Consider the following 23,633-nt stretch of genomic DNA (forward strand, 5'->3'; position numbering starts at 1 on the left):
GACTTTTCCCTATAACACAGGTCAACGAAAAAAAATTTTTTTTCTGGTGTCCAAAATATTTTAATGAATTTGGGGTATTTTTGGGGTGCTGATTCTGAATATGTCATCAGTTTTGCCAGATTGGCTCAAGTTTTTGAGATTTTTGGTATCTTATTTATAGCACTTGTTGGTAAATGCGACGCATCATCTCATTAATTTCTTTGGATTAGTACTTGAACTGAGCAGTTCTCAATATAGTTTTGTGTTAATTAGTGTTCTAAAAGTTTGTTCATAGCTTGATTTTTGCACTAACTTTATGTTGTTGTCTGTTTTCCAGTGAAAAGCATGAACTCATCATGAAGAAGTTGTCTTAACGATCCAGACTCATTCTGTTACATTTGTGGTGAATATACACTGCCAAAACATAGAAGAAACATAACACACTTCGTAAAAAAAGTGTATTTTGCCTATTTTGGGGTTATGCTTGGGGACCAAGACAAGTTTTGGGCACCACACATAGTGTGCAAAGCATGTATCGAATTATTACGAAAATGGAGCAAAGGACAAAGAAAAAGCTTCAAATTTGGTGTTCCAATGGTGTGGAGAGAGCCAAAAAATCATCATGATGACTGTTATTTATGGTAAACACAGGTACAGGCACATCTTCACAATGAGGGACAGGCCTTCTTGCAGATTCCATGTTACTCCCATTTTCGTTTCTTATGCTTATTGAATCCTTGCACTTGCACTGCACAGAAATAACAGTCATCATGATGATTTTTTGGCTCTCTCCACACCATTGGAACACCAAATTTGAAGCTTTTTCTTTGTCCTTTGCTCCATTTTCGTAATAATTCGATACATGCTTTGCACACTATGTGTGGTGCCCAAAACTTGTCTTGGTCCCCAAGCATAACCCCAAAATAGGCAAAATACACTTTTTTTACGAAGTGTGTTATGTTTCTTCTATGTTTTGGCAGTGTATATTCACCACAAATGTAACAGAATGAGTCTGGATCGTTAAGACAACTTCTTCATGATGAGTTCATGCTTTTCACTGGAAAACAGACAACAACATAAAGTTAGTGCAAAAATCAAGCTATGAACAAACTTTTAGAACACTAATTAACACAAAACTATATTGAGAACTGCTCAGTTCAAGTACTAATCCAAAGAAATTAATGAGATGATGCGTCGCATTTACCAACAAGTGCTATAAATAAGATACCAAAAATCTCAAAAACTTGAGCCAATCTGGCAAAACTGATGACATATTCAGAATCAGCACCCCAAAAATACCCTAAATTCGATGAAATATCTTTGGCACCAAAAATGCTGTTGACCAGTGTAATCGGCCGATCTTGCTCTACCCGACTTTTGGAAAAGTTGGGTTTCACGAAACGAAACTCGACCCTAAAAAACCAAAAGTCGCTCAACTCTAATGACTTGACTTTTCCCAACGTAGCTTTCTCCTGGCAATGGGTGCTCAAATGTTTGGGCATCACTGCACTCCACCTCGTCATGACCCTCTTTAATGGTGCAAATTGAGAGGCCTGACAAATTACAATGGAACGTAAACAGTTCCTCAGAGTGGCCAGCGTTGGGGTTATATGTCTCCTGGTACTCTTGATGGTCGGAGGATGGAGGACCAGGTTGAGGATTCAGAGTCCCAGCCTCTTGAGTACTGAGACTGGGCCATGTGGACGATTTCATGGTGCTGCTTGTCATCCAACCCACAACATCCTCCAACTTGTCTGGCTTTGTCGGTAGTGTACCATGCTGACCACATGTTGACAGGAAGCTAGAACAAGATCCAGTTACCTTATTTGCAGCACAGCCTTTTTTTAATATTTTTTCTTATACATCGCAACATCATACTCACGAAAATTTAGAGGTAAATAGTCACGTTTGCGTATCTCCGCAGGCTCTGCGCCAGTCGCGCAACTGATAAAGATACGCTATTAACCCAATAGAAAATTATGACTTTATATACCTCTTGTAATTACTGCAAAGTGCATTGTGATGACCCCATCACAGTATCTTTCAGCATGTATGATACAGACCCTCTTGGGTTAATTTTTGGAAACCTTTGTACATTGAGAATATATAGAGATCGTGCAAAGGTCAAATTTCTACTCATTTTTGTTTGTATTGTTTGGCCCTTCTCACCGTCTCTTTAAGCGTGTATCTAGAAAACTGATGTTGATTTTTGGGTCTGCACTTAGACATTTTGGTACATGAATGCAATAACATGTTCCACACAATTCTTCAGGTTTCAGCCTTACAAAAAATAATAATGAGTAATCAAACAGGCTCTATATACATGTTGCTAGTTCAAAAATCTTACCCACACAACCCTTTATAAAGAGAATTTTGACTTAAAACCTCTGTTAGCATACATCATTTATTGCTCATATACGCAGCACCCCAGTAGGTGGGCAGAACACCTGGGTACAAAATCTGTGTCAGTCGTTGAAACCACTCGCCCTTCCCCTGTGTTACGTCATTCCCACTCTGCTGTCGACAAAGGAGGCTCTGAGGCCTCCTGCCCACAACCTGCTGTTGCACAGACAACAGTCAGCAACCATGTCCAGTTCGTTGTCCCAGTTCAGCGTTCAGTTGTCCCTTGTCAGCATATGTCTGTTCACGAATTGTTTGCTATATCGGGAATACATTCGTTAGCAATTTACATTGTCCGATGCAGGACAAAGACCATTGCTGACTTTTCCAGGCTCCTAAATAAGACTTGTCTCTTTATTAAACAAGCTTCCCTTGGATTTTTTAAACTTGGGTCCTTACAAAAAAAAAAAATAATAATAATTGGTGGTGGGGTATTGGCCAGTCTCTGTCCTGTATTATATTCACTTTACAGCAGCTTCACTCGCTATGACAGTGGCTCCATTGGGATCGGGTGGCAAAAAGGAACTATGGCGCTCACAAAACTCAGGTTTCACGGCACATGCTGGCCCTCTGAAATTGTGAAGCGAGGGTTGCATAATGACATGGCGGTGGACATGGTGGTGGCGGCGGGCAAAGCCCAAAATTCAAATGGGCAGGGACCTCCCAGATGTAGGAGTGAGAGCTCTCCCAAGTGTATAATACAGGACCACCGGAGGGCCATTACGAAACTCCGGTTTCACGGCACCTGCTGGCACTCTGCAAAGTGTCAGCAAGGGCCACATAATGACATGGCGGAGGACAAGGTGATGGTGGTGGCGGTCAAAGCCCTAAATTTAAATTGGCATGTTTGAAATGGCACTGTAAAGCGATGGGGAATATGTATTCCACTATCTTGCTAACCATTTGGTATGAGGGAGGGACCTCCAAAATGTAGGACTGAGAGCCCTTACAAATGTTAAAGGAGAAAATAAAGCAAAAACGCTCCCTGCTAAAAAGAAAAAAAAAAAAAAAAAAAAAAAAAAAAGGGCGCTAAAGGAGAAGCACAGTTTTGTTTTTTTATTTTGTGTTATATACATGTAATTAAGAAGGAAAAATGTTTCTTTTCTTTTTTTTTTTTTAAATGAAAAATGCAAATGATTTGGTAGGTCTTTAAAAATCCGTAAAACCGGCGCAATAGTCTCACAACATTATACCTAGATTCCATATGAGAGCCAGAAAGACATGCAGGCATTTCTCTATGCTGTTACTGTTTAGTTTCAGCACTTTCCCATCCATTTCCGCTTTTTTCCCCCCATGTCCCCAGACCTGTTTGTTGGGTTCAGCAGAAAAATATTCTACTTTCCCATTGACTTGCTTTGGATTCGTTACGAATACAAGGACATTAGGCTACTTTCACACTTGCGTTTTTTTTGCTGTGCGTTTTTTGCGCACACAAACGCATGAAAAAAAACGCATCATGCGTTTGTGTGCTTTTTTTTGCAGGTTTTTGTTTTAAAAAACAAAAAAACGCATGCGTTTTTTGCGCATACGTGCACATTACAATGCGCACCCATAGACTTTAATGGGTGTTTTGCTGTAAAAAAAAAAAAAAAAAAAAAAAAAAAAAAAAAAAAAAATGCATTGCGTGCGCATGCGTTTTTTGGGGGCAATTCAGACGCAGGAGTGGTCACAGGGGTCATTCGGGGCAGCCAGGCCGGGGCAGCTGGGCTCTGTGGGGTGAGGGTGGCGGCTCCGCCGGCATTTCCTCAAAGCCCGGAGGCCCCCGCACATCCGTTGCTGGCTGCCGCCATGTTGCGGTGGCCTCCGGGAACATGGACGCCAGTTCAGGGACGGCGCATGCGCAGGTTCAGATCTCAGGAGACGAGATTCAAATCTCGGCAACGAGATCTCGGGACAATATCTGAACTTGCGCATGCGCCGTCCCTGGACCGGCGGCCATGTTCCCGGAGGCCACCACAACAAGGCGGCAGCCAGCAATGGATGTGCAGGGGCCTCCGGGCTTCGAGGAAATGCCAGCGGAGCCCACCACGGAGCACAGAGAGCCGCTACCCCTGCACAGGAGCACAGCCACCACAGCACCGCATCACCCGCACCAGGGAGGTTAGTATATTATGACCATAAGACGCACCCCCAACTTTCCCCAAAAAATTTTTTGGGAAAAAGGGCGTCTTATGGTCGGAAAAATACGGTAGTTCACTATTGGATCATCACTAACTAGGAATTAATAGATGATACATTGCTGCTCAGCAGGGCTGGGACACTACTTACACTTCTTGGTTGACTCCAGCTCCTCTTTGAATTTCTTCACTTCAGTCTTCAGCTTCTTGTTCTCCTCCTCGGCGTTACTTTCGGGGACATCGGCCACCTCAACCCCAGAGGCTTTCAGTTGCTGGAGAAAGATTCAGAGGTGAAAATATTATTGGGAACACCAGAGAACTGGCCCCAAGTGCTCAGATGAAAATTGAGAGAAGACGGAGATATCACTCATGCGCTGCTGATATCCAAATATCGGTAAAATTAAAACATTTATTTAGACAGGTTTAAAAGTCAAACGCTTTTCGAGGTCACGCAGGACCTCTTCATCAGGACAAAACCTGGTGAGACTGTATGGTAGAGCTATCTTTTATACTGTGTCTCATGAAAAAAAGTGATTTTGGGTTCTTACCGTAAAATCTTTCTTGGAGCCTTCATTGGGGGACACAGATTACCATGGGTGTATGCTGCTGCTCCTACTAGGAGGCTGACACTATGCAAAACAAAAAACTTAGCTCCTCCCTGGCAGTATACACCCACCAACAGGCACCAAGTACCTCAGTTGGTGAGAAAGCAGTAGGAGAAGCAACCAAAAAACTCTGAACATATGTACCAACCCAACAAGGAACTCAAAAACCCAACACGGTACAACAGGGAGGGTGCTGTGTCCCCCAATGAAGGCTCCAAGAAAGATTTTACGGTAAGAACCCAAAATCCCTCTTTCTTTATCGCTTCATTGGGGGACACAGATTACCATGGGATGTTCCAAAGCCAGTCCCGAGGGTGGGAACAGCAATAAAGGAACGAAGGAAGGAAGGAAGGGCTTAGGTCGGTCGATGTGCTACCGCCTCCTGCAGAACCTTCCTACCAAAAACGTTGCATCAGACGAGGGCTGGGTATGAACCCTGTAGAACCTCGCAAAGGTGTGCAAAGATGACCAGGTCGCGGCCCTGCAAAGTTGTAAGGCCGAAGCCTGGTGTCGCACAGCCCAAGAAGCCCCTAAAGCCCGGGTGGAGTGGGCTCTCACTCCCGGAGGGGGCCGTTTTTCCTGAAGTCGGTAGGCTTCCAGAATGGTAGAACGAATCCAGCGAGCGACAGTGGATTTGGATCCCGGAAGCCCTTTCCGGCGACCTTCAGAGATGACAAGCAGGGAATCAGATTGGCGAAAAGCGGTCCTGGCAAGGTAGACACGCAAGGCTCTCACTACATCCAGTTTGTGGAGCGACCATTCCAGAGGATGAGCAGGCGCAGGACAAAACGAGGGAAGGACGATATCCTCGTTAGTGTGAAACGGGGATACCACTTTTGGAAGGAAGGCGGGAACTGGCCTGAGCATGACCTTATCCTGGTGGTGGATTAGGTACGGGGAACGACAGGATAAAGCCGCCAGCTCAGAAACTCTCCTGATGGATGTAATGGCAATTAGGAAAGCCACCTTCCATGAGAGAAGGGACAGAGGAATGTCCTGGATAGGTTCGAACGGCGCCTCCTGGAGAGCGCCAAGAACGAGGTTGAGATCCCACGGATCTATCGGAGAATGATGAGGAGCCACATGGGCGACTCCTTGGAGAAACGTCTTCACCTGCGGTAAGGATGCCAGATCCTTCTGGAAGAGGATCACCAGAGCAGATACCTGGCCTTTGAGGGTACTGAGGGACAGGCCCGCATCCAAACCGGACTGGAAGAAGCCAAGTATGGATGGAATGGAGAACGACAATGGAAAAACATTGTTATCATTGCACCAACGGAAAAAAAGCCTTCCAGTACCTATGGTAAATGCGGGAGGAGGCTGGCTTCCTAGCTCTGATCATGGTCTGAATGACCCGGCTGGAAAACCCCGATTCTCTCAGAACCGCGGCCTCAACGGCCATGCCGTTAAACTCAGACTGAGAATTCTGGTGGTAAAGGGGGCTTTGCGAGAGAAGATCTGGGCGGTCTGGGAGCCTCCAGGGGACGTCCGCGAGCATGTTCACCAACTCCGCGTACGAAGGTAATCTTGGCCAGTCTGGAGCCACCAGAATTACTGGGATGCCTTCTATCTTCTTGACCACCCTTGGGATCAGGGCAAGGGGAGGAAACAGGTAAGGCAGTTGGAAGTGGGACCACGGAATTACCAGGGCGTTGCAACTGACGGCTAGAGGATCCCTGGACCTGGCTACAAAGAGAGGGACCTTGTTGTTCATCCGAGATGCCATGAGATCGACGTCCGGGATGCCCCAACGCTGGCATATCTGATTGAAGACTGTGTGGTGAAGTGACCATTCGCCTGACGCTAGACCCTGGCGACTCAGGAAATCGGCGGCCCAATTTTCCACCCCTGGAATGTGAACGGCGGAGATCGCCGGAACGTGATACTCTGCCCAACGCAGTAGCTTTGCCACCTGACATTACCTGCCTGCTGTGAGTACCGCCCTGATGGTTTATGTACGCCACAGCCGTGGCGTTGTCTGATTGAATGCGGACTGGTTTGCCTACAAGGAGAGACTGCCAACGAAGTAGAGCAAGGAAGATTGCTTCGATTTCCAGAAGGTTGATGGGAAGCAGAGTCTCCTGGACACTCCAGCGCCCTTGGGCCGTTTTCCGATGGAAAACCACCCCCCATCCTAGGAGACTGGCAACAGTCGTGGTGATGACATGCCACTGAGGCAGAAGAAAGGACCTTCCCTGGAGAACTGACGCCGGCAGTGTCCACCAAGTCAGCAATTGTCTTACTCTGAGCGGAAGAAGAATGGGACGGTCCAGAGAAAACGAAGTCTTGTCCCAGACTGAAAGGAGGAATAGCTGGAGAGAGCGAGTATGAAATTGTGCGAAAGGCACTGCTTCCATGGAATCTATCATCTTCCCCAGGACCCTCATGCAGGACCGAAGGGGAATTGTCCTCGAGTGTTTTAGGGATCGGATCCCCTGCAAAGGGCTGAAAATTTGTCTTTCGGTAGAAACACCCGGGCTAGATCAGTGTCGAATTCCATGCCCAAAAAGGTCAGACACTGGGAAGGGTGCAGGATGGACTTCTCTTTGTCGACTATCCATCCGAAGCAGCCGAGAGCATCCAGGGTTATCTGAAGACTTTGAAGACAGTCTTGGCAGGACGAGCCCTTGATCAGGAGATCGTCCAGATAAGGGATGATGAGAATCCCCCTGGATCGAAGGATGGCCATGACTGTTGCCATCACCTTCGTAAAGACACGGTTAGAGGAGGCCAGGCCGAAGGGAAGGGCCGTGAACTGATAGGGATTTCCCTGAATCGCAAAGCGGAGATATCTCTGATGTTGCAGACAAATAGGGATGTGGAGGTAGGCATCCTGTATGTCCACAGAGCAGAGGAACTCTCTGGGTTCCATTGAGGCCATTATCGAGCGCAGGGACTCCATCTTGAAGTGGAGGACCCTCACGTGGCGGTTGAGCAACTTGAGGTCCAAGATTGGATGAAGAGAGCTGTCTTTTTTCGGGACTACGAAGAGATTTGAGTAGAACCCTGAAAACCGTTCGTTTGAAGGAACAGGAACGATAACCCCGGCGGAAAGAAGGGAGGAGACGGCCTGAAGGAACCCTGGAATCTGGGACCGCTGTCTTGGGGGGTGGGGGTGTCGAGACATAAAGAAGCGACTGTTTGGGGGGAGAAAATTCGATCTTGTATCCGGAAGTGATGATTTCACTGACCCAAGCGTCGTCAACAGACAGCCACGCGTGCTTGAAAGAGGAAAGTCTGCCTCCCACCCTGGAATAATTTCCAGGTGGGGGTGACCCGTCACTTAGAGGAAAATCTGCTGGACCGGGAGCCTGAAGGCCTGGAGGGCTGACCTCTTGACCTCCAGTGGGGAGCGGGTTTATATGATGGCTTCCTCCGGTCTCTGGCAGCGGAGGGCCAGTCCTGCTGGGATGAACCTTCTGTAGAAGCGAAGGGGCGAAAGGACTTAAAACGGCCGAGCGGCCTTTCTGTTGAAAAACCTTGTAGGCCGGGACTGAGGAAGGGAGGTACTTTTACCGCCAGTGGCATCCGAAATTATCTGATCCAGCTTGGCGCCAAAGAGCCTAGAGCCGTGAAAAGCCAGGTTGGTGAGCGACTTTTTAGAGGTGGTGTCCGCACTCCACGACTTCAGCCAAAGGATGCGGCGTATGGCTACTATGTTGCTGTTAGCTCTTGCTACGCACCCGGCCGCGTCCAAAAGGTATTTACCCGCATGATTAATTTGGTCTGCCAAATCTGCCAGCTCGTCCTGAGGTGCTGCCGCTAAGATGCCTTTGCGGAGAATTTTTGGCCAAGCTGAAATGACCTTCGCCACCCAAGCGGAAGCGAAAATAGGACAGAGGGAGGCGCCGGATGCCTCAAAAATTGACTTAGCCAGAGATTCTATTTGCCTGTCTGTCGGATCTTTAAGCGAAGCTCCGTCCGGGAGGGATAGAACCGTCTTAGAGGAAAGACGGGAAACTGGAGGATCTACCTCAGGCGCTTTGGTCCATTTTGTGACTAGATCTGCATCAAAGGGATATAGGACATCTAAGTACTTGCGGCCTGAAAAAAACGTTTCTCAGGGTGTTCCCAGTGATTGGCTAATGAAGTGTCGAACTGCTTGTGATTAGGAAAGGTACGAGAGGGAGGCCTCACTCACTTAAAAGAAACAGAGCATTCCTGAGGGGGTGCCTTATCCTCCTTTATTTTGAGGGTTTGGAAGATAGCCGATATGAGACTATCCACCATGTCCCGTGTTCTAGCCATGTTGTCCGCCTCAGTCAAATCCAGACTGGGAGTCGTCGTCTGACCTATGGTCGTATGCTGATGAGGGAGACGAGGAGCGTAGCCTGGGTTAAGCGGAAGGACCTTGCGAGCTGGAAGAAGAGCCAGACAGCGCCCGCTTCCTAGAACCTCTACCCGGCCTGTCCGTCTGAAGGTCGCGGTCAGGTGCAGGCGACTCACCGCGAGGGGCGGTCGGCGCACAGGTGGCCGTAGATAGCTGAGGTAACCGTTCTAAGACCTGGACCAGAGACTGAGAAACTTTAGTCAAATCAGAGACCGACTGAGACATTGCAACGGCCCACTCAGGGGGTGGCGTGCTCTCATTTCAGGACTCGGAGTGCTCCTGGGGGGCAGACATGGTGAAAGGGCTGCAGGACGGGCAGAAAGGAGACGACTGACCCGATACCCACTTCTTTTTACAGCGCGCACAGGCGTAGTGAATAGCGGTGGGTCTGGAACAGAGGGCTCTTGCAGGGTTGGGCATATGTCTATGCGGCAGTAGCTCTAACCTGATAGGGAACTGCCGTGGGGAGCTAAGTGTAGCGTCAAACTATAGCAGTGCCGAGCCTACCGAGGTTCAGATGCGGAGCAAACACCTTGTGTCCCCCAAGAAGAGATCCGGTGAAGGGAGAGAGTGATCTCCCAGAAATGACAGGAAAAACGCTAGCAGTGGGCGGAGCTTAACAGCCGCACCGCGTGAGTGGATGAAGACCGAGGGGGGGGCGCGGCTAAAGGGAGAGACTGACGGCGCCGAAGAGAAACCAGCCCTGTGATGGGCTTAAAAAAAAAAAAAAAGGCACGAATAAAGCGCGCACAGAGAGGGAGGAAGGAGCTTACAAAATGAAAGTGAAAGTGCGTCTCCCCCTGAGACTAGTGTCGGACGACGCACCCAGCACCCGCGAGGCCGCAGACATGTGAAAGAACAAGGTAACTGCTGCCCACAGAAAAAAAAAAAAAAAAACACTGCTGAACCCCCCCTCCCGGAGATGAGCGATGGAAGGCGAGACGCGCGCCCAAGGAAAAAAGGGGCGGGAAATTCAAACTGGTTATTATAGGAGCCAGTCCTGATAAATGCCATGGGAGATTCAAATCGGGGGCTGAACTGCTACAGATGCCTGTGGAACGCTGCATGGGTCAGCATAGGTCCATTTGACTGTGGGGCTGGAGGGGACATTCAGACAGCTTACCTGATGTCCCTGAAGAGGATGACTGCAGGGACCCACGAATAAAGGGCATGCCGCTGGGAGAGAAAAATCCTCTGTACTCGCACCATGTCCCCATAGTGTAGAAGACGGCGCCAATTTCTTGCTGGAAGGAGAAACGTCACCGCTGGTGACCGCCGTCTTCCTCTCAACCCTGTCCCGGGAGAGGGGTGAGGAGGGGAATCGACTAGGACCGGCCACCGTCATCAGCCCATAGCACCCAAGGGCGACAGGGAAAAGGTCCTGCCTGCGGTCCTGAGAGTTGCGATGTGGGCACTACCACATTGCTCGCTCAGCTGCCTCACATGGGAAAGCAGGGTGAACTTACACCCTGTTTCCCGATGCTGAATCTGAAAAATAAACGGAAAAGATTAATACACACATAACTAAAGCCCAAAAAAGAAATAGTTAAAAGCGGATCTGGGAGATCCCGGTCCGCCTCCTACAGACACTAAGCACAAACTGAGGTACTTGGTGCCCGTCGGTGGGTGTATACTGCCAGGGAGGAGCTAAGTTTTTTGTTTTGCATAGTGTCAGCCTCCTAGCAGCAGCATACACCCATGGTAATCTGTGGCCCCCAATGAAGAGATAAAGAAATTTGCCACACCGGGCACATGGCCTTAAGAGGGGAGAGCTGGGAGGCCTCTAAAAATATTTGATAATTGCAGTTTTTACCGAAATTGCAATTTGGGCCAATATTACTCTAATGTGTATGGGGAGAGTTTAGGATAACTGATCAATGTATTATCGGTAATTGTCCAATGCCCAGGACGTCCATGAAGAAGCTAAAGTATGTTACCATATAAATGTAGCTTGCTGTTTTAAAGGGGTTTTACAAAAGTTTCAGAAACCACTCGTATCCTGGCTACAATTGTTTTAAAAACAAAACGGTGCTGAACATGTGGAAGGTGAATAAAGCGTAGAGTCTCTGCTACTGCTCCGGGTAGCTCTTGTTCTCTACAGCTTGACAGCACAGCAGACAGTGAACTAAGCATCTTGCCGATTGACAGTGCTGTAAACAAAGTGACGTCAGCGCTGAAGACAACAGACACCACGAGCAACGGCAGAGATTCACTACGGGACCTGGGGAGGGTGATTGAGGAAGTTTGTGTTTACTTAAAGCAAACTGCACAGGGGGTCCTATCAATGGCACACTCAGAGTGCTATAAAGAAAAAGCAACGTTAGGAACGTCAGCCTTAGATACAGATTGGACGTGAAGCAGCGCTGGACTAGGTGTAAGCAGGACGCTGCACCCCTATAACATCCTTTCCTCTACCCCATGTACAGGACAATGTAATACCTTCTTGAGCTTGTCGTTCTCCTCCATGTACTTCTTAGCAGCGTCACTTGCACTCTCGGCTTGTTTTTTGAACGCCTCGTTAGATGCAAGGAGTGTAGCTTGTTTGGATATCAGCGTGACCAGACGCCTCAGCAGACTGTGGGGAGCAAAATTACAGTAAGCACTGCACTTATGCACCTGTGATCTTTTCATTTACAAAAAAGATGCGAGCTCAGAATGACATCTTACTGGAGCCCCAACATTAAGAAGTTTAAACACTTATGCCCAGCACAGTTTGTGATAGCAAGGAAGCCCATCAGGAGGACAATGGGGGGGGTCCAGGGTTGACTGAGAATGATGCACAGGTAACGTGTTCATAGTGTTTGTTTATGCATGCACTTTTTGCAATTCATGGCTTATTAAAATTTGCAGCTGTTCTTGAGATATTAACACTTGTTTAGAAGTTGTTGCCTATGAGACCGACCACCGCTGATGAATAGCTTACATGTGCTTCACTAAAGCTGGCCGAGAATTAGAAGGCAACAGAGCTCTACAGCTTTAACACAGTGCTGACAAGATCAATAGAAAAAGAGCTGGGAGGCACATGTTCTACAGAACTAGCAGCGGTGGTCGGTCTCCATGGCATCAAAGCTGTAAGCAAAATAAAAAGAAAGGTTGAAAGTTTTAATAAGTAAATTGCAAAAAGTGCTCATATTTATAAGCCCTATCCGACAATACCCATTTATGAGGATAACAGAATAACCCTTTAATTGAGGATTGCCACCTCCTCAGGACTTGAACTTACATAAGGGTCCAGTCACACACAGCGATCTCGCCAGAGAGATCGCTGTGTGTTACAGGCATCAGCGACCGGCCCCCCTGCGGGCTATCGCCGATTGCGCTCCATCGTCCTGGGCAGTTTTTTGATCGTGGGTCTCCCGCTGGCCAGCACACATCGCTGGTCCTGATCGCTGGAGGGGCTGTCTATGTGACAGCTCACCAGCAATCAGCCTAATGATGTCCCAGCGATCTCATCCATGTCGGATCGTTGGTGGGATCGCTGGGACATCGATATGTTTAACGGGGCTATTAGTCCTTGAAAAGACTGAGCACTTCGCTCTGATTTTTTTTTTTTTTTTTTTTTGGGTTTGCAATATAATGGTGAGCAAGTAACCAAGACAAAGAGCTTAATTGTCCCTTCTGCTGGCTATTTTCTTATTTATATTGTACCTACCACTAAAAAACAGGCGCAAGCACCAGCACTAGTAAAGCAAAATCTGGTCTCCACAATGCAGGACAGACCGAATACAATATCTATACACGACAAGACGGGGGCGTCCTCCGTTCTCTCATCTCCAACGCTGCGGGATGTAATGGATCATCACTGGAATAGATTTCTCTTTTCTTCACATACAGTCTGATAGCTTAAGACCCCTCAATACCCAACATACTATACATGGTGGCTCTAAATCACTTGTGTAAATCAGCAAACAAAAAAAAAGGAGTAGTGCAGGCATGCCATTCTGCCCAGGGTGACATTGGAGAGAAGACACTCCATGTTGGGCAGTGGGTTTGCAGAGGGGACATCCTGACAGCAAGCACGTCCCATTCTAATGCGATGATCACATGATGGAGGAAAAAAAACCAAAACTTTGCAGTGGAACCCATGGCAGAAATGCGAGACCGAATGTTGGACTTCTGGTATGGGTCTCCACACAGAATAGTCCTATTTAAAAGATTCTAATCCACAATGGCTACATGCTGCAGTTTTCACAAAGCGTTTTTCAAAAATACTGCAGCCATTTCAAAATTAGCATGCTGTTCCCACTGACACCAATAAGGATTGTGGCTGCTTTTTCATATAGATGAGGGGCGCCGGCGCGCCCGAAGGAAAGGGGGCATTCAGTCCAGCGTGCACTGGTGTTGCCCTACGCTCAGCGTCAGTGCGAGTGAGAAAACATGTCGCACAACTTTGTAAAAAAAGAAAAAAAATTGTTTCGCTGATTTGGACGGAGTTCCTGAAAAACACTAATCACAGCCAAGAACAGAGAAGAAGTCAAAAAAAAAAAAAAAAAAAAAAAGTGGACGGAGCCCATAGAGGACGCCTGCAGGCGAGGAGTGAGTGGCATGTACCTCTGTTTATTTACCAGGTTGTAGTAGGGGGAAAAACATCCCCGTCCTGCACAGGAACATTACTAGTAAACTACAGAACATAACATGTTATGGCGCCAGCACACACACAACGGTGTTACGCATGCCAGGAGGAAAAAATATAGAAATTCCCCAAGGGAGTGACTGGATGTACTCAGATCGGATAAAGCAAAATCTGTTACCAAAAAACAAGAAGTGCTCTGTGTGAGGGGAAAACATCTCATTTCACTGCGTATGTGCCCTAGCAGGGACCCCAGACATGGCCCCCACTACGCAACACTAAACCACTGACAAGTTCAAAACCAGACTTACAACTACAACCACTAAAAGTAACAGAACGGCAACATAAGAGAATGAATAAATGCCCCTCCAGGACGGCCATACATCTTCAGAGACCTCTGTCACCAGTACTGGCACATCTGTATTATTTAATATCCAGAATGATAAGAGCATCTTTTCCTAGAACTAAGTGTTGTGTCGTTCCTCCACTACTTCTCCCGGACGTCATCTTGACTGTACGCCGGGTGCACCAAAATGCAACACAATGCGTTTGGCGCAGGTCGGCGCACCGTCAGAAGGACATGCGCCGGCAAAAGCATACTGGCGCACGGCCTGCATACCCAATGCTAAAGATAGGGTACGCAGGTCGCATGCAGCGTCATGCGCCCACAGGTGGAGCTGACCGGAGGAGGCGTGGCATGGGGCGGAGCTTCATGGTAAGCGTGCGCTATGCCTCAAAACGCTAGTGTGAAACTAGCCTTAGCCTGCTTACTGACAGTTTCGATAGAGTTTTTTTTTTCTGTTCTCCATATTTATTTGCTGATTGAAAACTGAAGTTGTACCTTTTGAGCATCAACAAGGAGGCACCAAGGGGGCATGGCTATGTAGCCGAGGAGAGAGGACGCACGCTGAGGGAGCTCCTGCATATCCTGCACCAGATCTTCTTACTGTGGCATATTTGGCGACATTTGGGACCCCCCCCCCCCCTGGACACCGGGACCCCCGCAGGAGGACAGAGTGACTCCGGAGTGCTGGTGGCCGGAGGGACCTGCATGGGGCAGCGGCCATCTTAGACGCGCGCTCTATCAGTGAGAGCTGTGGCGTCCAGCCTTCACCGCTGTAGCATTGCCCGGCAGTGGCCTATATCCGGAAAAGTTAGGGGATATGAGGTGAGTTCCCAGGAAAATTGGGCCCCTCGTTCCTTCTCACTAATAGACCCACTTGCTGGTTGGCGCCACTACTGTGGGGACTTCTACTTCCCTTACCACTGCTGTCATTGCAGGGGCTGCCTGCTTCTCCCCTTCCCTGGTCACAGGAGGCTTCATCAATACAGCACCAGATACTGTGCCTATTAATCTGTGTGACACCCCCCTGCGTGGGAGCTGCTCCTGGGTCATAATTATTTAACATCAGCCCTGCTGTACTTTATAACTGGAGGGGAAATTCTTCGGAGTATATACACCTCTGGTAATCCTGCTGCGTCACATTGATAATGACCATGAATCGGTCTAAAGGATCAGCAGCGGCAGAAAAGCTAAAACAGTGTTTCTCAACTCCAGTCCTCAAGACCCACCAGCAGGGCAAATTTTCAGGATATCCTTAGCATTGCACAGGTGATTTCAACACCTGCTCAAGCATTAATTCCATCACCTGTGCAATACTAAGGAAATCCTGAAAACATGACCTGTTGGTGGGTCTTGAGGACTGGAGTTGAGAAACACTGAGCTAAAAGTTTGTCAGACCAGACCAGTCTGGAAGTGTACGGTCTCTTAGAAATAATCCTCCACAAGCTTAGCGCAAAAACCGTTCCCCTGGGGGTGAAGAAGAGAGTGAGCAAGAAGAACTGACTCTTAAACAGGTATCTGAACAACTGATGCAGGCCATTTCCTGACCAGAACATTCCTGACAGGAAAAATAGATGTTTACACTGAGGTGGTGCGACTTCGGCAAGATTTGCAAGCCATGAGAGGACGCATTACTGAAGTGGAGACAAGAAAGTCCCAGGTGGAAGACACCATTACGCCTATGGAAGCCAAATTAACCATGGTGGCAGGGTCTGAACGCCTGGAGGCAGAAGGCGGATGATCTGGAGAACAGAATGCGCCGGAACAATATCCGTATCATCGGTCTACCGGAACGCTCGGAAGGTCGGCACCCTGAGCAATTTTTGGAGGGCTGGCTCAAAACCTCTTTGGGAGATGAATTCTCTCCAGTATTTGCCGTCGAGAGAGCTCACAGGGTTCCTACAAAACCCCTTCCACCGGGAGCCCCACCCAGACCCTTCCTGGCACATATCCTTAATTGTAGGAGAGAGACACCATCCTGCGTTTCGCACGGCTAAAAAGTCCCATCAGGTTCGACAATGCTGTGATCTCGATTTTTCCGGATTTCTCCATGGAACTCCAGAAACAGCAGGCACAATTCATCAAAATCAAGAAGAGGCTCAGAGAGAGAAACATCATGTATTCGATGATCTATCCGGCCCGACGTCAGGTTGTCCACAGGGGCTCCTCTGTTTTTCACGGATCCAGCGGAGGCGACTGAGTGGCTGCGGTCCCATAAGGGATCCCCTGCAAAGGATTCCTAATGTACTTGCTGTTAACCCGTATCCTTCTATTAAGATCTAATTGGAACCTTCTTGGCAGGTATCCAGTTACCAACAATACCGGACAATGAGCTCAGTGATGGTATCCCCATGTTTAGTTTTTGCTGGGAGTGTGGGACTCTGCTCCTATACTGTTAGGATTGCAGTTTTATTATCTGTGTGATATCTCTAAATCGTGTTTGAACACTAACATGCGTTAGTTCCAAATGGGTGAGAATGGGGTCTGAATTAATATGTATGACCTTGAATGTGACAGGTATAAAGACCCCCCCGGAAGAAAATTAAGGTGTTCTCACAAATTAGGCAACATCATCCACACATTGTAGGTTTGGTTGAGACGCACCTGACCAGAGATACAGTTTGGCGTGTTCAAAAGCCGTGGGTACAATGGTCTATTCACACATTTCATACCAGTTATTCAAGAGGGGTTTCATTACTAATACATAGGGATGTTAGGTGGGAAGCCAGGGAGGTCCAGAAAGATCCTGAGGGGCGTTTTGTGTTTGTATATGCACTGATCAACTCTAGGAAATATGTTATTCTGTGTATATATAACCCCCCTCCTGCCAATATGTCAATTCTTCAAAAGGCATTGAGTTTTGCCCTGAATTATCCAGATGCAGATGTCATTTGCATGGGTGACTAACTTGGTCATGAATAACCGTCTGGACAAATTAAGACTGGGCGATGGTATGCAGAGTGGGGCCCTGCCGCCGGCTGCATCCCAATTCTCACAATTTATAGAAGGTAGTGAGTAGCTGGATCTATGGAGAATGCGTCACCCCGAGAGGAGAGAATATACTTATCATTCATCCACTAAGCGTTCCTTGTCTCGCATAGATTATATCTTTGGATCCAGCAGTCTGGCAATGTGGGTGGATAGTATTGAGCATGGCAGCAGGGGGATTTCAGATCATAGACTGGTTATTCTTATACTTAAATACAGACCGTTAAACAGGATAATATGGAAATTGAACCCTTTTTGGTTGAAACTGGTGAAATCACCCAAAAAGAACGATCGGTCAATTACATTGCTTCATCTCATCCCACCCTGAACCCCGGAATATTAATTTATTTTGGGATACCCTTAAGGCATATCTCAGGGGATGTTTGTCACCTACAATTTTCTTATATTAAGGGAGTGACCTCAAAAGAGGATGATGAGGTGGAGTAACGTTTGAAAGATGCGGAGGCTGCTTACATATCTGATCAGACTAGTGGTAATAGGGTAGAATGGTTGACTGCCCAATAGTTATACACCCAGCACATTGACACCAAATCCAAACATATGCCGCACACCTTTTACGAAGCTAATATAATAGTGCTTAGAAAGGAGGGGAAGGACCCGTTAGATTGCGGATCTTATCGGCCCATATCATTAGTGAACGTGGACTATAAGATCTTTACAAAGATCTTGGCTACCAGATTGAATTCAATTATATTAGAACTTATACACCCTGACCAAACAGGCTTTATGCCAGGCAAGAGCACTTCTATTATTAGAAGAGTTCAGTCGGTGGTCCAATATAGCTCCCTGGTGCCAGACAATAAATGGGCATTGGCTTCGTTGGATGCAGCCAAGGCTTTTGACTCTCTTGAATGGCCCTTCCTCCACGCCTGCTTACAGAAATATGGCTTCAGCGATAGATTTTTAAAATATATTAGTATACTATATATGAAGCCCAGAGGCTGGTTCATTGTAAAAAGTTCCATATCTGAACCCTTTTCACTACACAGGGGAACGCATCAGGGGTGTCCCCTGTCCCCGGCCCTTTTTGCTCTTGCGATCGAGGCTCTGGCAATACGCATAAGATCCTCCCCTAATATTGTGGGCATAGAAATCGCAGATAGGATAGATACCATAGGACTATATGCTGATGACATGGTGATACTTATGGACAGAGCGGAAGAAACACTGGCAAGAGTGATGACCACTATAAATAAATTCAGTAAATATTCTGGTTTGTATATAAACTGGGAGAAATCTGCTCTGATGCCTCTCCCTTGCCCCATGCCACAACTTGAGTCTCTCTCCTCACTGCCCATTGTATCCAGTTTTAAGTATCTAGGTGTCCATATTTCTCAGGGCAGTACACTTGATTTGCAACTTAACATACACCCACTACTGGAGATGGTCAAAGTCAAGTTTACAATTTGGAGTAAACTCCCGCTGTCAGTGGCCGGACGTATTAACTTAATTAAAATGATACTACTCCCTAAGCTCAGTTATTCTCTTCAACATAGTGCTGTGGTGGTGCCCAGGTCCTTTTTTGCAAACCTAAATTCCCAAATTACATCTTTTATATGGGGGAAGACCAGACCCATGCTCAGGCTGACCACTCTGCAGAGGCCTAAGAGCAGGGGGGCAGCGTTCCCGGATTTTTTTCTGTATTATCTGGCTGGGCAGGCCAGAGATATAAATGAATGGATGCCCGGGGGTCACCTTCCTAATTCTGAACATCACTTGCTTCATGCTGCACGGGCTGATTGTCCGCTGGGTTTTTTGGAGTTGGAGAAAATGAGGCTAAGTGCACACGTACTTTTTTGCCCTGCTGATTTTTCCGCGCAGAATTGAAGAAATCCGCAGGTGAAATGACCTGTATTTTTTCGTGCGGTTTTCCCCTGCGGATTTGGAGAAAACCGCACAAAAGAAGTGACATGCTGCATATTTTAAACCACAAGAAAACCGCGCGAAAAAATCCGCAGCGTCCGCACAGAGGTTTTTTTTCTACTGATTAACATGCTACTGTACATCACAATGCGGATATGCGCGGTAAAATCCGCTGCGGATCCACTGGAATTCTGCATCGTGTGCACATGGCCTAAATGTCCCTCGTTTGCTGCCCCTACTTCGCCTGGCACGAACAGTATGGAAACAGATTAAAAAGGTGATTGAAATTAGAGATATTATAGCTGAGATGCCCCTGTGGAATAATGGCTATTTTCCGGCATTGCTTGAACACCCATCTACCGAACTCTGGAGTCAATACAATATTTACAGTCATATGTTAAAGTTTGGGCACCCCTATTAATGTTAACCTTTTTTCTTTATAACAATTTTGGTTTTTGCAACAGCTATTTCAGTTTCTTATATCTAATAACTGATGGACTCAGTACAATAAACCTCATTTGAATTCAGAAAAATAACTAAACAGAAAATGTGCAATCTGCATTTAAACAAAATTTGACCGGTGCAAAAGTATGGGCACCTCAACATAAAAGTGACATTAATATTTCGTAGATCCTCCTTTTGCAAAAATAACAGCCTCTAGTCTCTTCCTGTAGCTATTAATGAGTTCCTGGATCCTGGATGAAGGTATTTGTGACCATTCCTGTTTACAAAACAATTCCAGTTCAGTTAAGTTTGATGGTCGCCGAGCATGGACAGCCCGCTTCAAATCATCCCACAGATGTTCAATGATATTCAGGTGTGGGGACTGGGATAGCCATTCCAGAACATTGTAATTGTTCCTCTGCATGAATGCCTGAGTAGATTTGGAGCGGTGTTTTTGGATCATTGCCTTGCTGAAATATCCATCCCCTGCGTAACTTCAACTTCGTCACTGATTCTTGCACATTATTGTCAAGAATCTGCTGATACTGAGTTGAATCCATGCGACCCTCAACTTTAACAAGATTCCCGGTGCCGGCATTGGCCACACAGCCCCAAAGCATGATGGAACCTCCACCAAATTTTACTGTGGGAAGCAAGTGTTTTTCTTGGAATGCTGTGTTTTTTAGCCTCCATGCATAACACCTTTTTGTATGACCAAACAACTCAATCTTTGTTTCAATAGTCCACAGGACCTTCTTCCAAAAATGTAACTGGCTTGTCCAAATGTGCTTTTGCATACCTCAGGCGACTGTTTGTGGCGTGCTTGCAGAAACGGCTTCTTTCACATCACTCTCCCATACAGCTTCTCCTTGTGCAAAGTGCGCTGTATTGTTGACCGATGCACAGTGACATCATCTGCAGCAAGATGCTGCAGGTCTTTGGAGGTGGTCTCTGGATTGTCCTTGACTGTTCTCACCATTCTTCTTCTCTGCCTTTCTGATATTTTTCTTGGCCTGCCACTTCTGGGCTTAACAAGAACTGTACCTGTGTTCTTCCATTTCCTTACTATGTTCCTCACAGTGGAAACAGACAGGTTAAATCTCTGAGAACTTTTTGTATCCTTCCCCTGAAAAGCTATGTTGAATAATCTTTGTTTTCAGATCATTTGAGAGTTGTTTTGAGGAGCCCATGATGCCACTCTTCATAGGAGAATCAAATAGGAGAACTACTTGCAAGTGGCCACCTTAAATACCTTTTCTCATGATTTGATACACCTGGCTATGAAGTTCAAAGCTCAATGAGGTTACAAAACCAATTTAGTGCTTCAGGAAGTCAGCAAAAAGTAGTTTAGGAGTGTTCAAATCAAGAAATTGATAAGGGTGCCCATACTTTTGCACCGGTCAAATTTTGTTTAAATGCAGATTGCACATTTTCTGTTAGTACAATAAACCTCATTTGAATCCAGAAATATAACTGAGTCCATCAGTTATTAGATATATGAAACTGAAATAGCTGTTGCAAAAAACAAAATTGATATAAAGAAAAAAGGTTAACATTAATAGGGGTGCCCAAACTTTAACATATGACTGTATACGATAAGTGATTTACATGATCATGGATCTCTGATATCCTTTGAACAACTACAGGTTAAATGCAATGTTCCGAGATCCCAGTTCTTTCGTTATTTACAGATAAGGTCAGCCTTTCAGTCACATATGAGATCAGTAGGTGTAGACAATGCAATCTAGTCTTCCCCTCCCCCTTTAACATAGTAGAGGTGTGAAACCGCAGGGCAAAACCGCAGGCTAATCTGCAGGAAAACCACAGGTCACTTTACCTGCGGTTTTACCTGTGGATCCGCGCAGAAAAACCTGCAGGTGAATCCGCAGCGTGTGCACATAGCCTAAGATGGGCCGATACCAATCATCGGAATGTTTGAGATGCCATTCTTTGGAAGCAGATTTCATTCACATGATCTGGCAGTGTCCCATTATTACACAATATTGGAGGGAGGTGACTTCATTATTAACATCCCTGGTGCAAGTCCCCGTTCCCCTTGAGCCGCTGGTGTGTGTATTTGGAGTATGGGATGAGGAGACATGGGATCAATATACTGGGATTTTCTTACGGGAGACGCCGTTTATGGCACGGAAAGGTACTGGCACTGCGGTGGATGGGAGGTTTATCCCCCTCTCTTGGGTTCTGGATCAATTTAGTGAACTCTATCGTCCCAATTGAATGCACGCTGTAAACAAAATAGAGGATGCCCGGGTAAATTCGAGAAGATTTGGGAGAGATGGAACTCCTCTCACCTTACCTTGTAGATTGGAGGTGTCACATAACAGATGGTTAAACGTGTGGAACTAGGCTGCGAAATAGTAGTTCTTGTAGATATAGGTTTAGTTTAGAAGTTAGATAGGTATTACGTTTTGAGCAATAACAAAGACCAGTGTGCTTTAATTGACATTGCTATATTCTGTACTATAATTGGTAAGCATAAGTATGTTCTGCATTTTAGGTCATAATGGAATGTGTATATTCTGCACATTTTATATACCATGTACATGTATGTATATTGTGTACCCTGCTTATGGTTTAATAAACGAATTAAAAAAAAAAAAAAAAAAACACCACACAAGGAGGCACCAACGCTCAGGTAGTATGGCCCCTTTTGTAGAACTCATGTACCCAATGATTGCCTTGCTGGACACCCATTAGGGCCATGTGCAAATGCAGCAACCCACTCTCCTGGATGGCTATGAGCCACATGCAGAGAGTGAGGAGCCCTGCCCACTGCGAGAGGCCATGGACAATGTGCTGATATAATTATGTCACCAGCGCTTGGACATGACGTCATGCGGTCACCTCTCAATCAGTGTAGACTTTAGGTTTCTAAAAAAAAGAATGAGATTGGCACTATATTTAACAGGGAATCCATCACCAGGGGGTTTTGCCACCTAATCTGAGAGCAACATAAAGTAAACCCAGATTCCACTGATGTATCAGTTACTGGGTTGCTTGCACTAGCTTTTATAAATAAAAAAAAAAAAAAAAAAAAAAGGAGCACGTCACAAAACCCACACATGTCACAAGACTGTAGGTTGCTGATGGGTTGGCATGACAACTCGGGGTCTGCAGGAGAAAATAAACGCACATATTTCATATCGCCACGTTTAGAATCGCCTGTTTAATCAATATACAAAGAGAATTAATACGATAGGTAAACAACGTGATGTGGGAGAAAAAAAAAAAAAAAAAAAAGTCAAAACGCCAGAATTACGTGTTTTTTTTTTTTTTAGTCGGTACAACATTGCATTAGAATGCAATAATGAGTGATCAAAACATCGTATCTACCACAAAATGGCATCCTTAAAAACGTCAGCTTGACACATAAGAAATAAGCCATCACCCAACCAGAGATCACGAAAAATGGAGACGCTATGGGTATCAGAAAATGATGCAAATTTTTTTTTTTTTTTTTATTACAAACAAACTTCGGATTGTCTTCACCACTTAACCCCTTTACCCCCAAGGGTGGTTTGCACGTTCATGACCGGGTCAATTTTTTACAATTCTGACCACTGTCCCTTTATGACGCAATAACTCTGGAACGCTTCCATGGATCCCGGTGATTCTGATATTGTTTTCTCGTAACATAATGTACTTCACGATAGTGGTTTTGCATTTATTTGAGAAAAAAAAGGAAATTTTCCAACTTTGACTTTTCATGCCCTTAAACCACAGAGATATGTCACCTAAAATACATAAGCAACATTTCCCACATGTTTACTTTACATCAACACAATTTTGGAACCCAAACTTTTTTTTTTGTTATGAAGGTTAAAACTTAAACAGCGATTTCTCATTTTTACAATACTACTTTTTTTTTGGGGGACCACATTACATTTGCAGTCACTTTGAGAGGTCTAGATGATAGAAAATACTCAAAAAGTGACACCATTCTAAAAACTGC

At 46.1% G+C, this 23,633-nt stretch overlaps 1 protein-coding gene across 3 annotated transcripts in view; it reads right to left on the minus strand.

Annotated features, from left to right (window-relative positions):
- BCAP31 (B cell receptor associated protein 31) overlaps positions 1 to 23,633 on the minus strand; it is an 86,702-nt gene that overhangs the window by 30,544 nt on the left and 32,525 nt on the right. For all 3 annotated transcript variants that reach the window (XM_073590925.1, XM_073590924.1, XM_073590922.1), the window contains exons 5-6: positions 11,871 to 12,006; positions 4,648 to 4,768 (exon numbers count right to left, since the gene is read on the minus strand). In XM_073590925.1, coding sequence (XP_073447026.1) covers positions 4,648 to 4,768; positions 11,871 to 12,006 — 257 coding nt within the window. The remainder of the gene's footprint in view (positions 1 to 4,647; positions 4,769 to 11,870; positions 12,007 to 23,633) is intronic.

This window comes from Dendrobates tinctorius, unplaced genomic scaffold (genome assembly GCF_039654945.1).
Source record: "Dendrobates tinctorius isolate UK_male_01 unplaced genomic scaffold, ASM3965494v1 ptg000120l, whole genome shotgun sequence".
Taxonomy (NCBI): domain Eukaryota; kingdom Metazoa; phylum Chordata; class Amphibia; order Anura; family Dendrobatidae; genus Dendrobates; species Dendrobates tinctorius.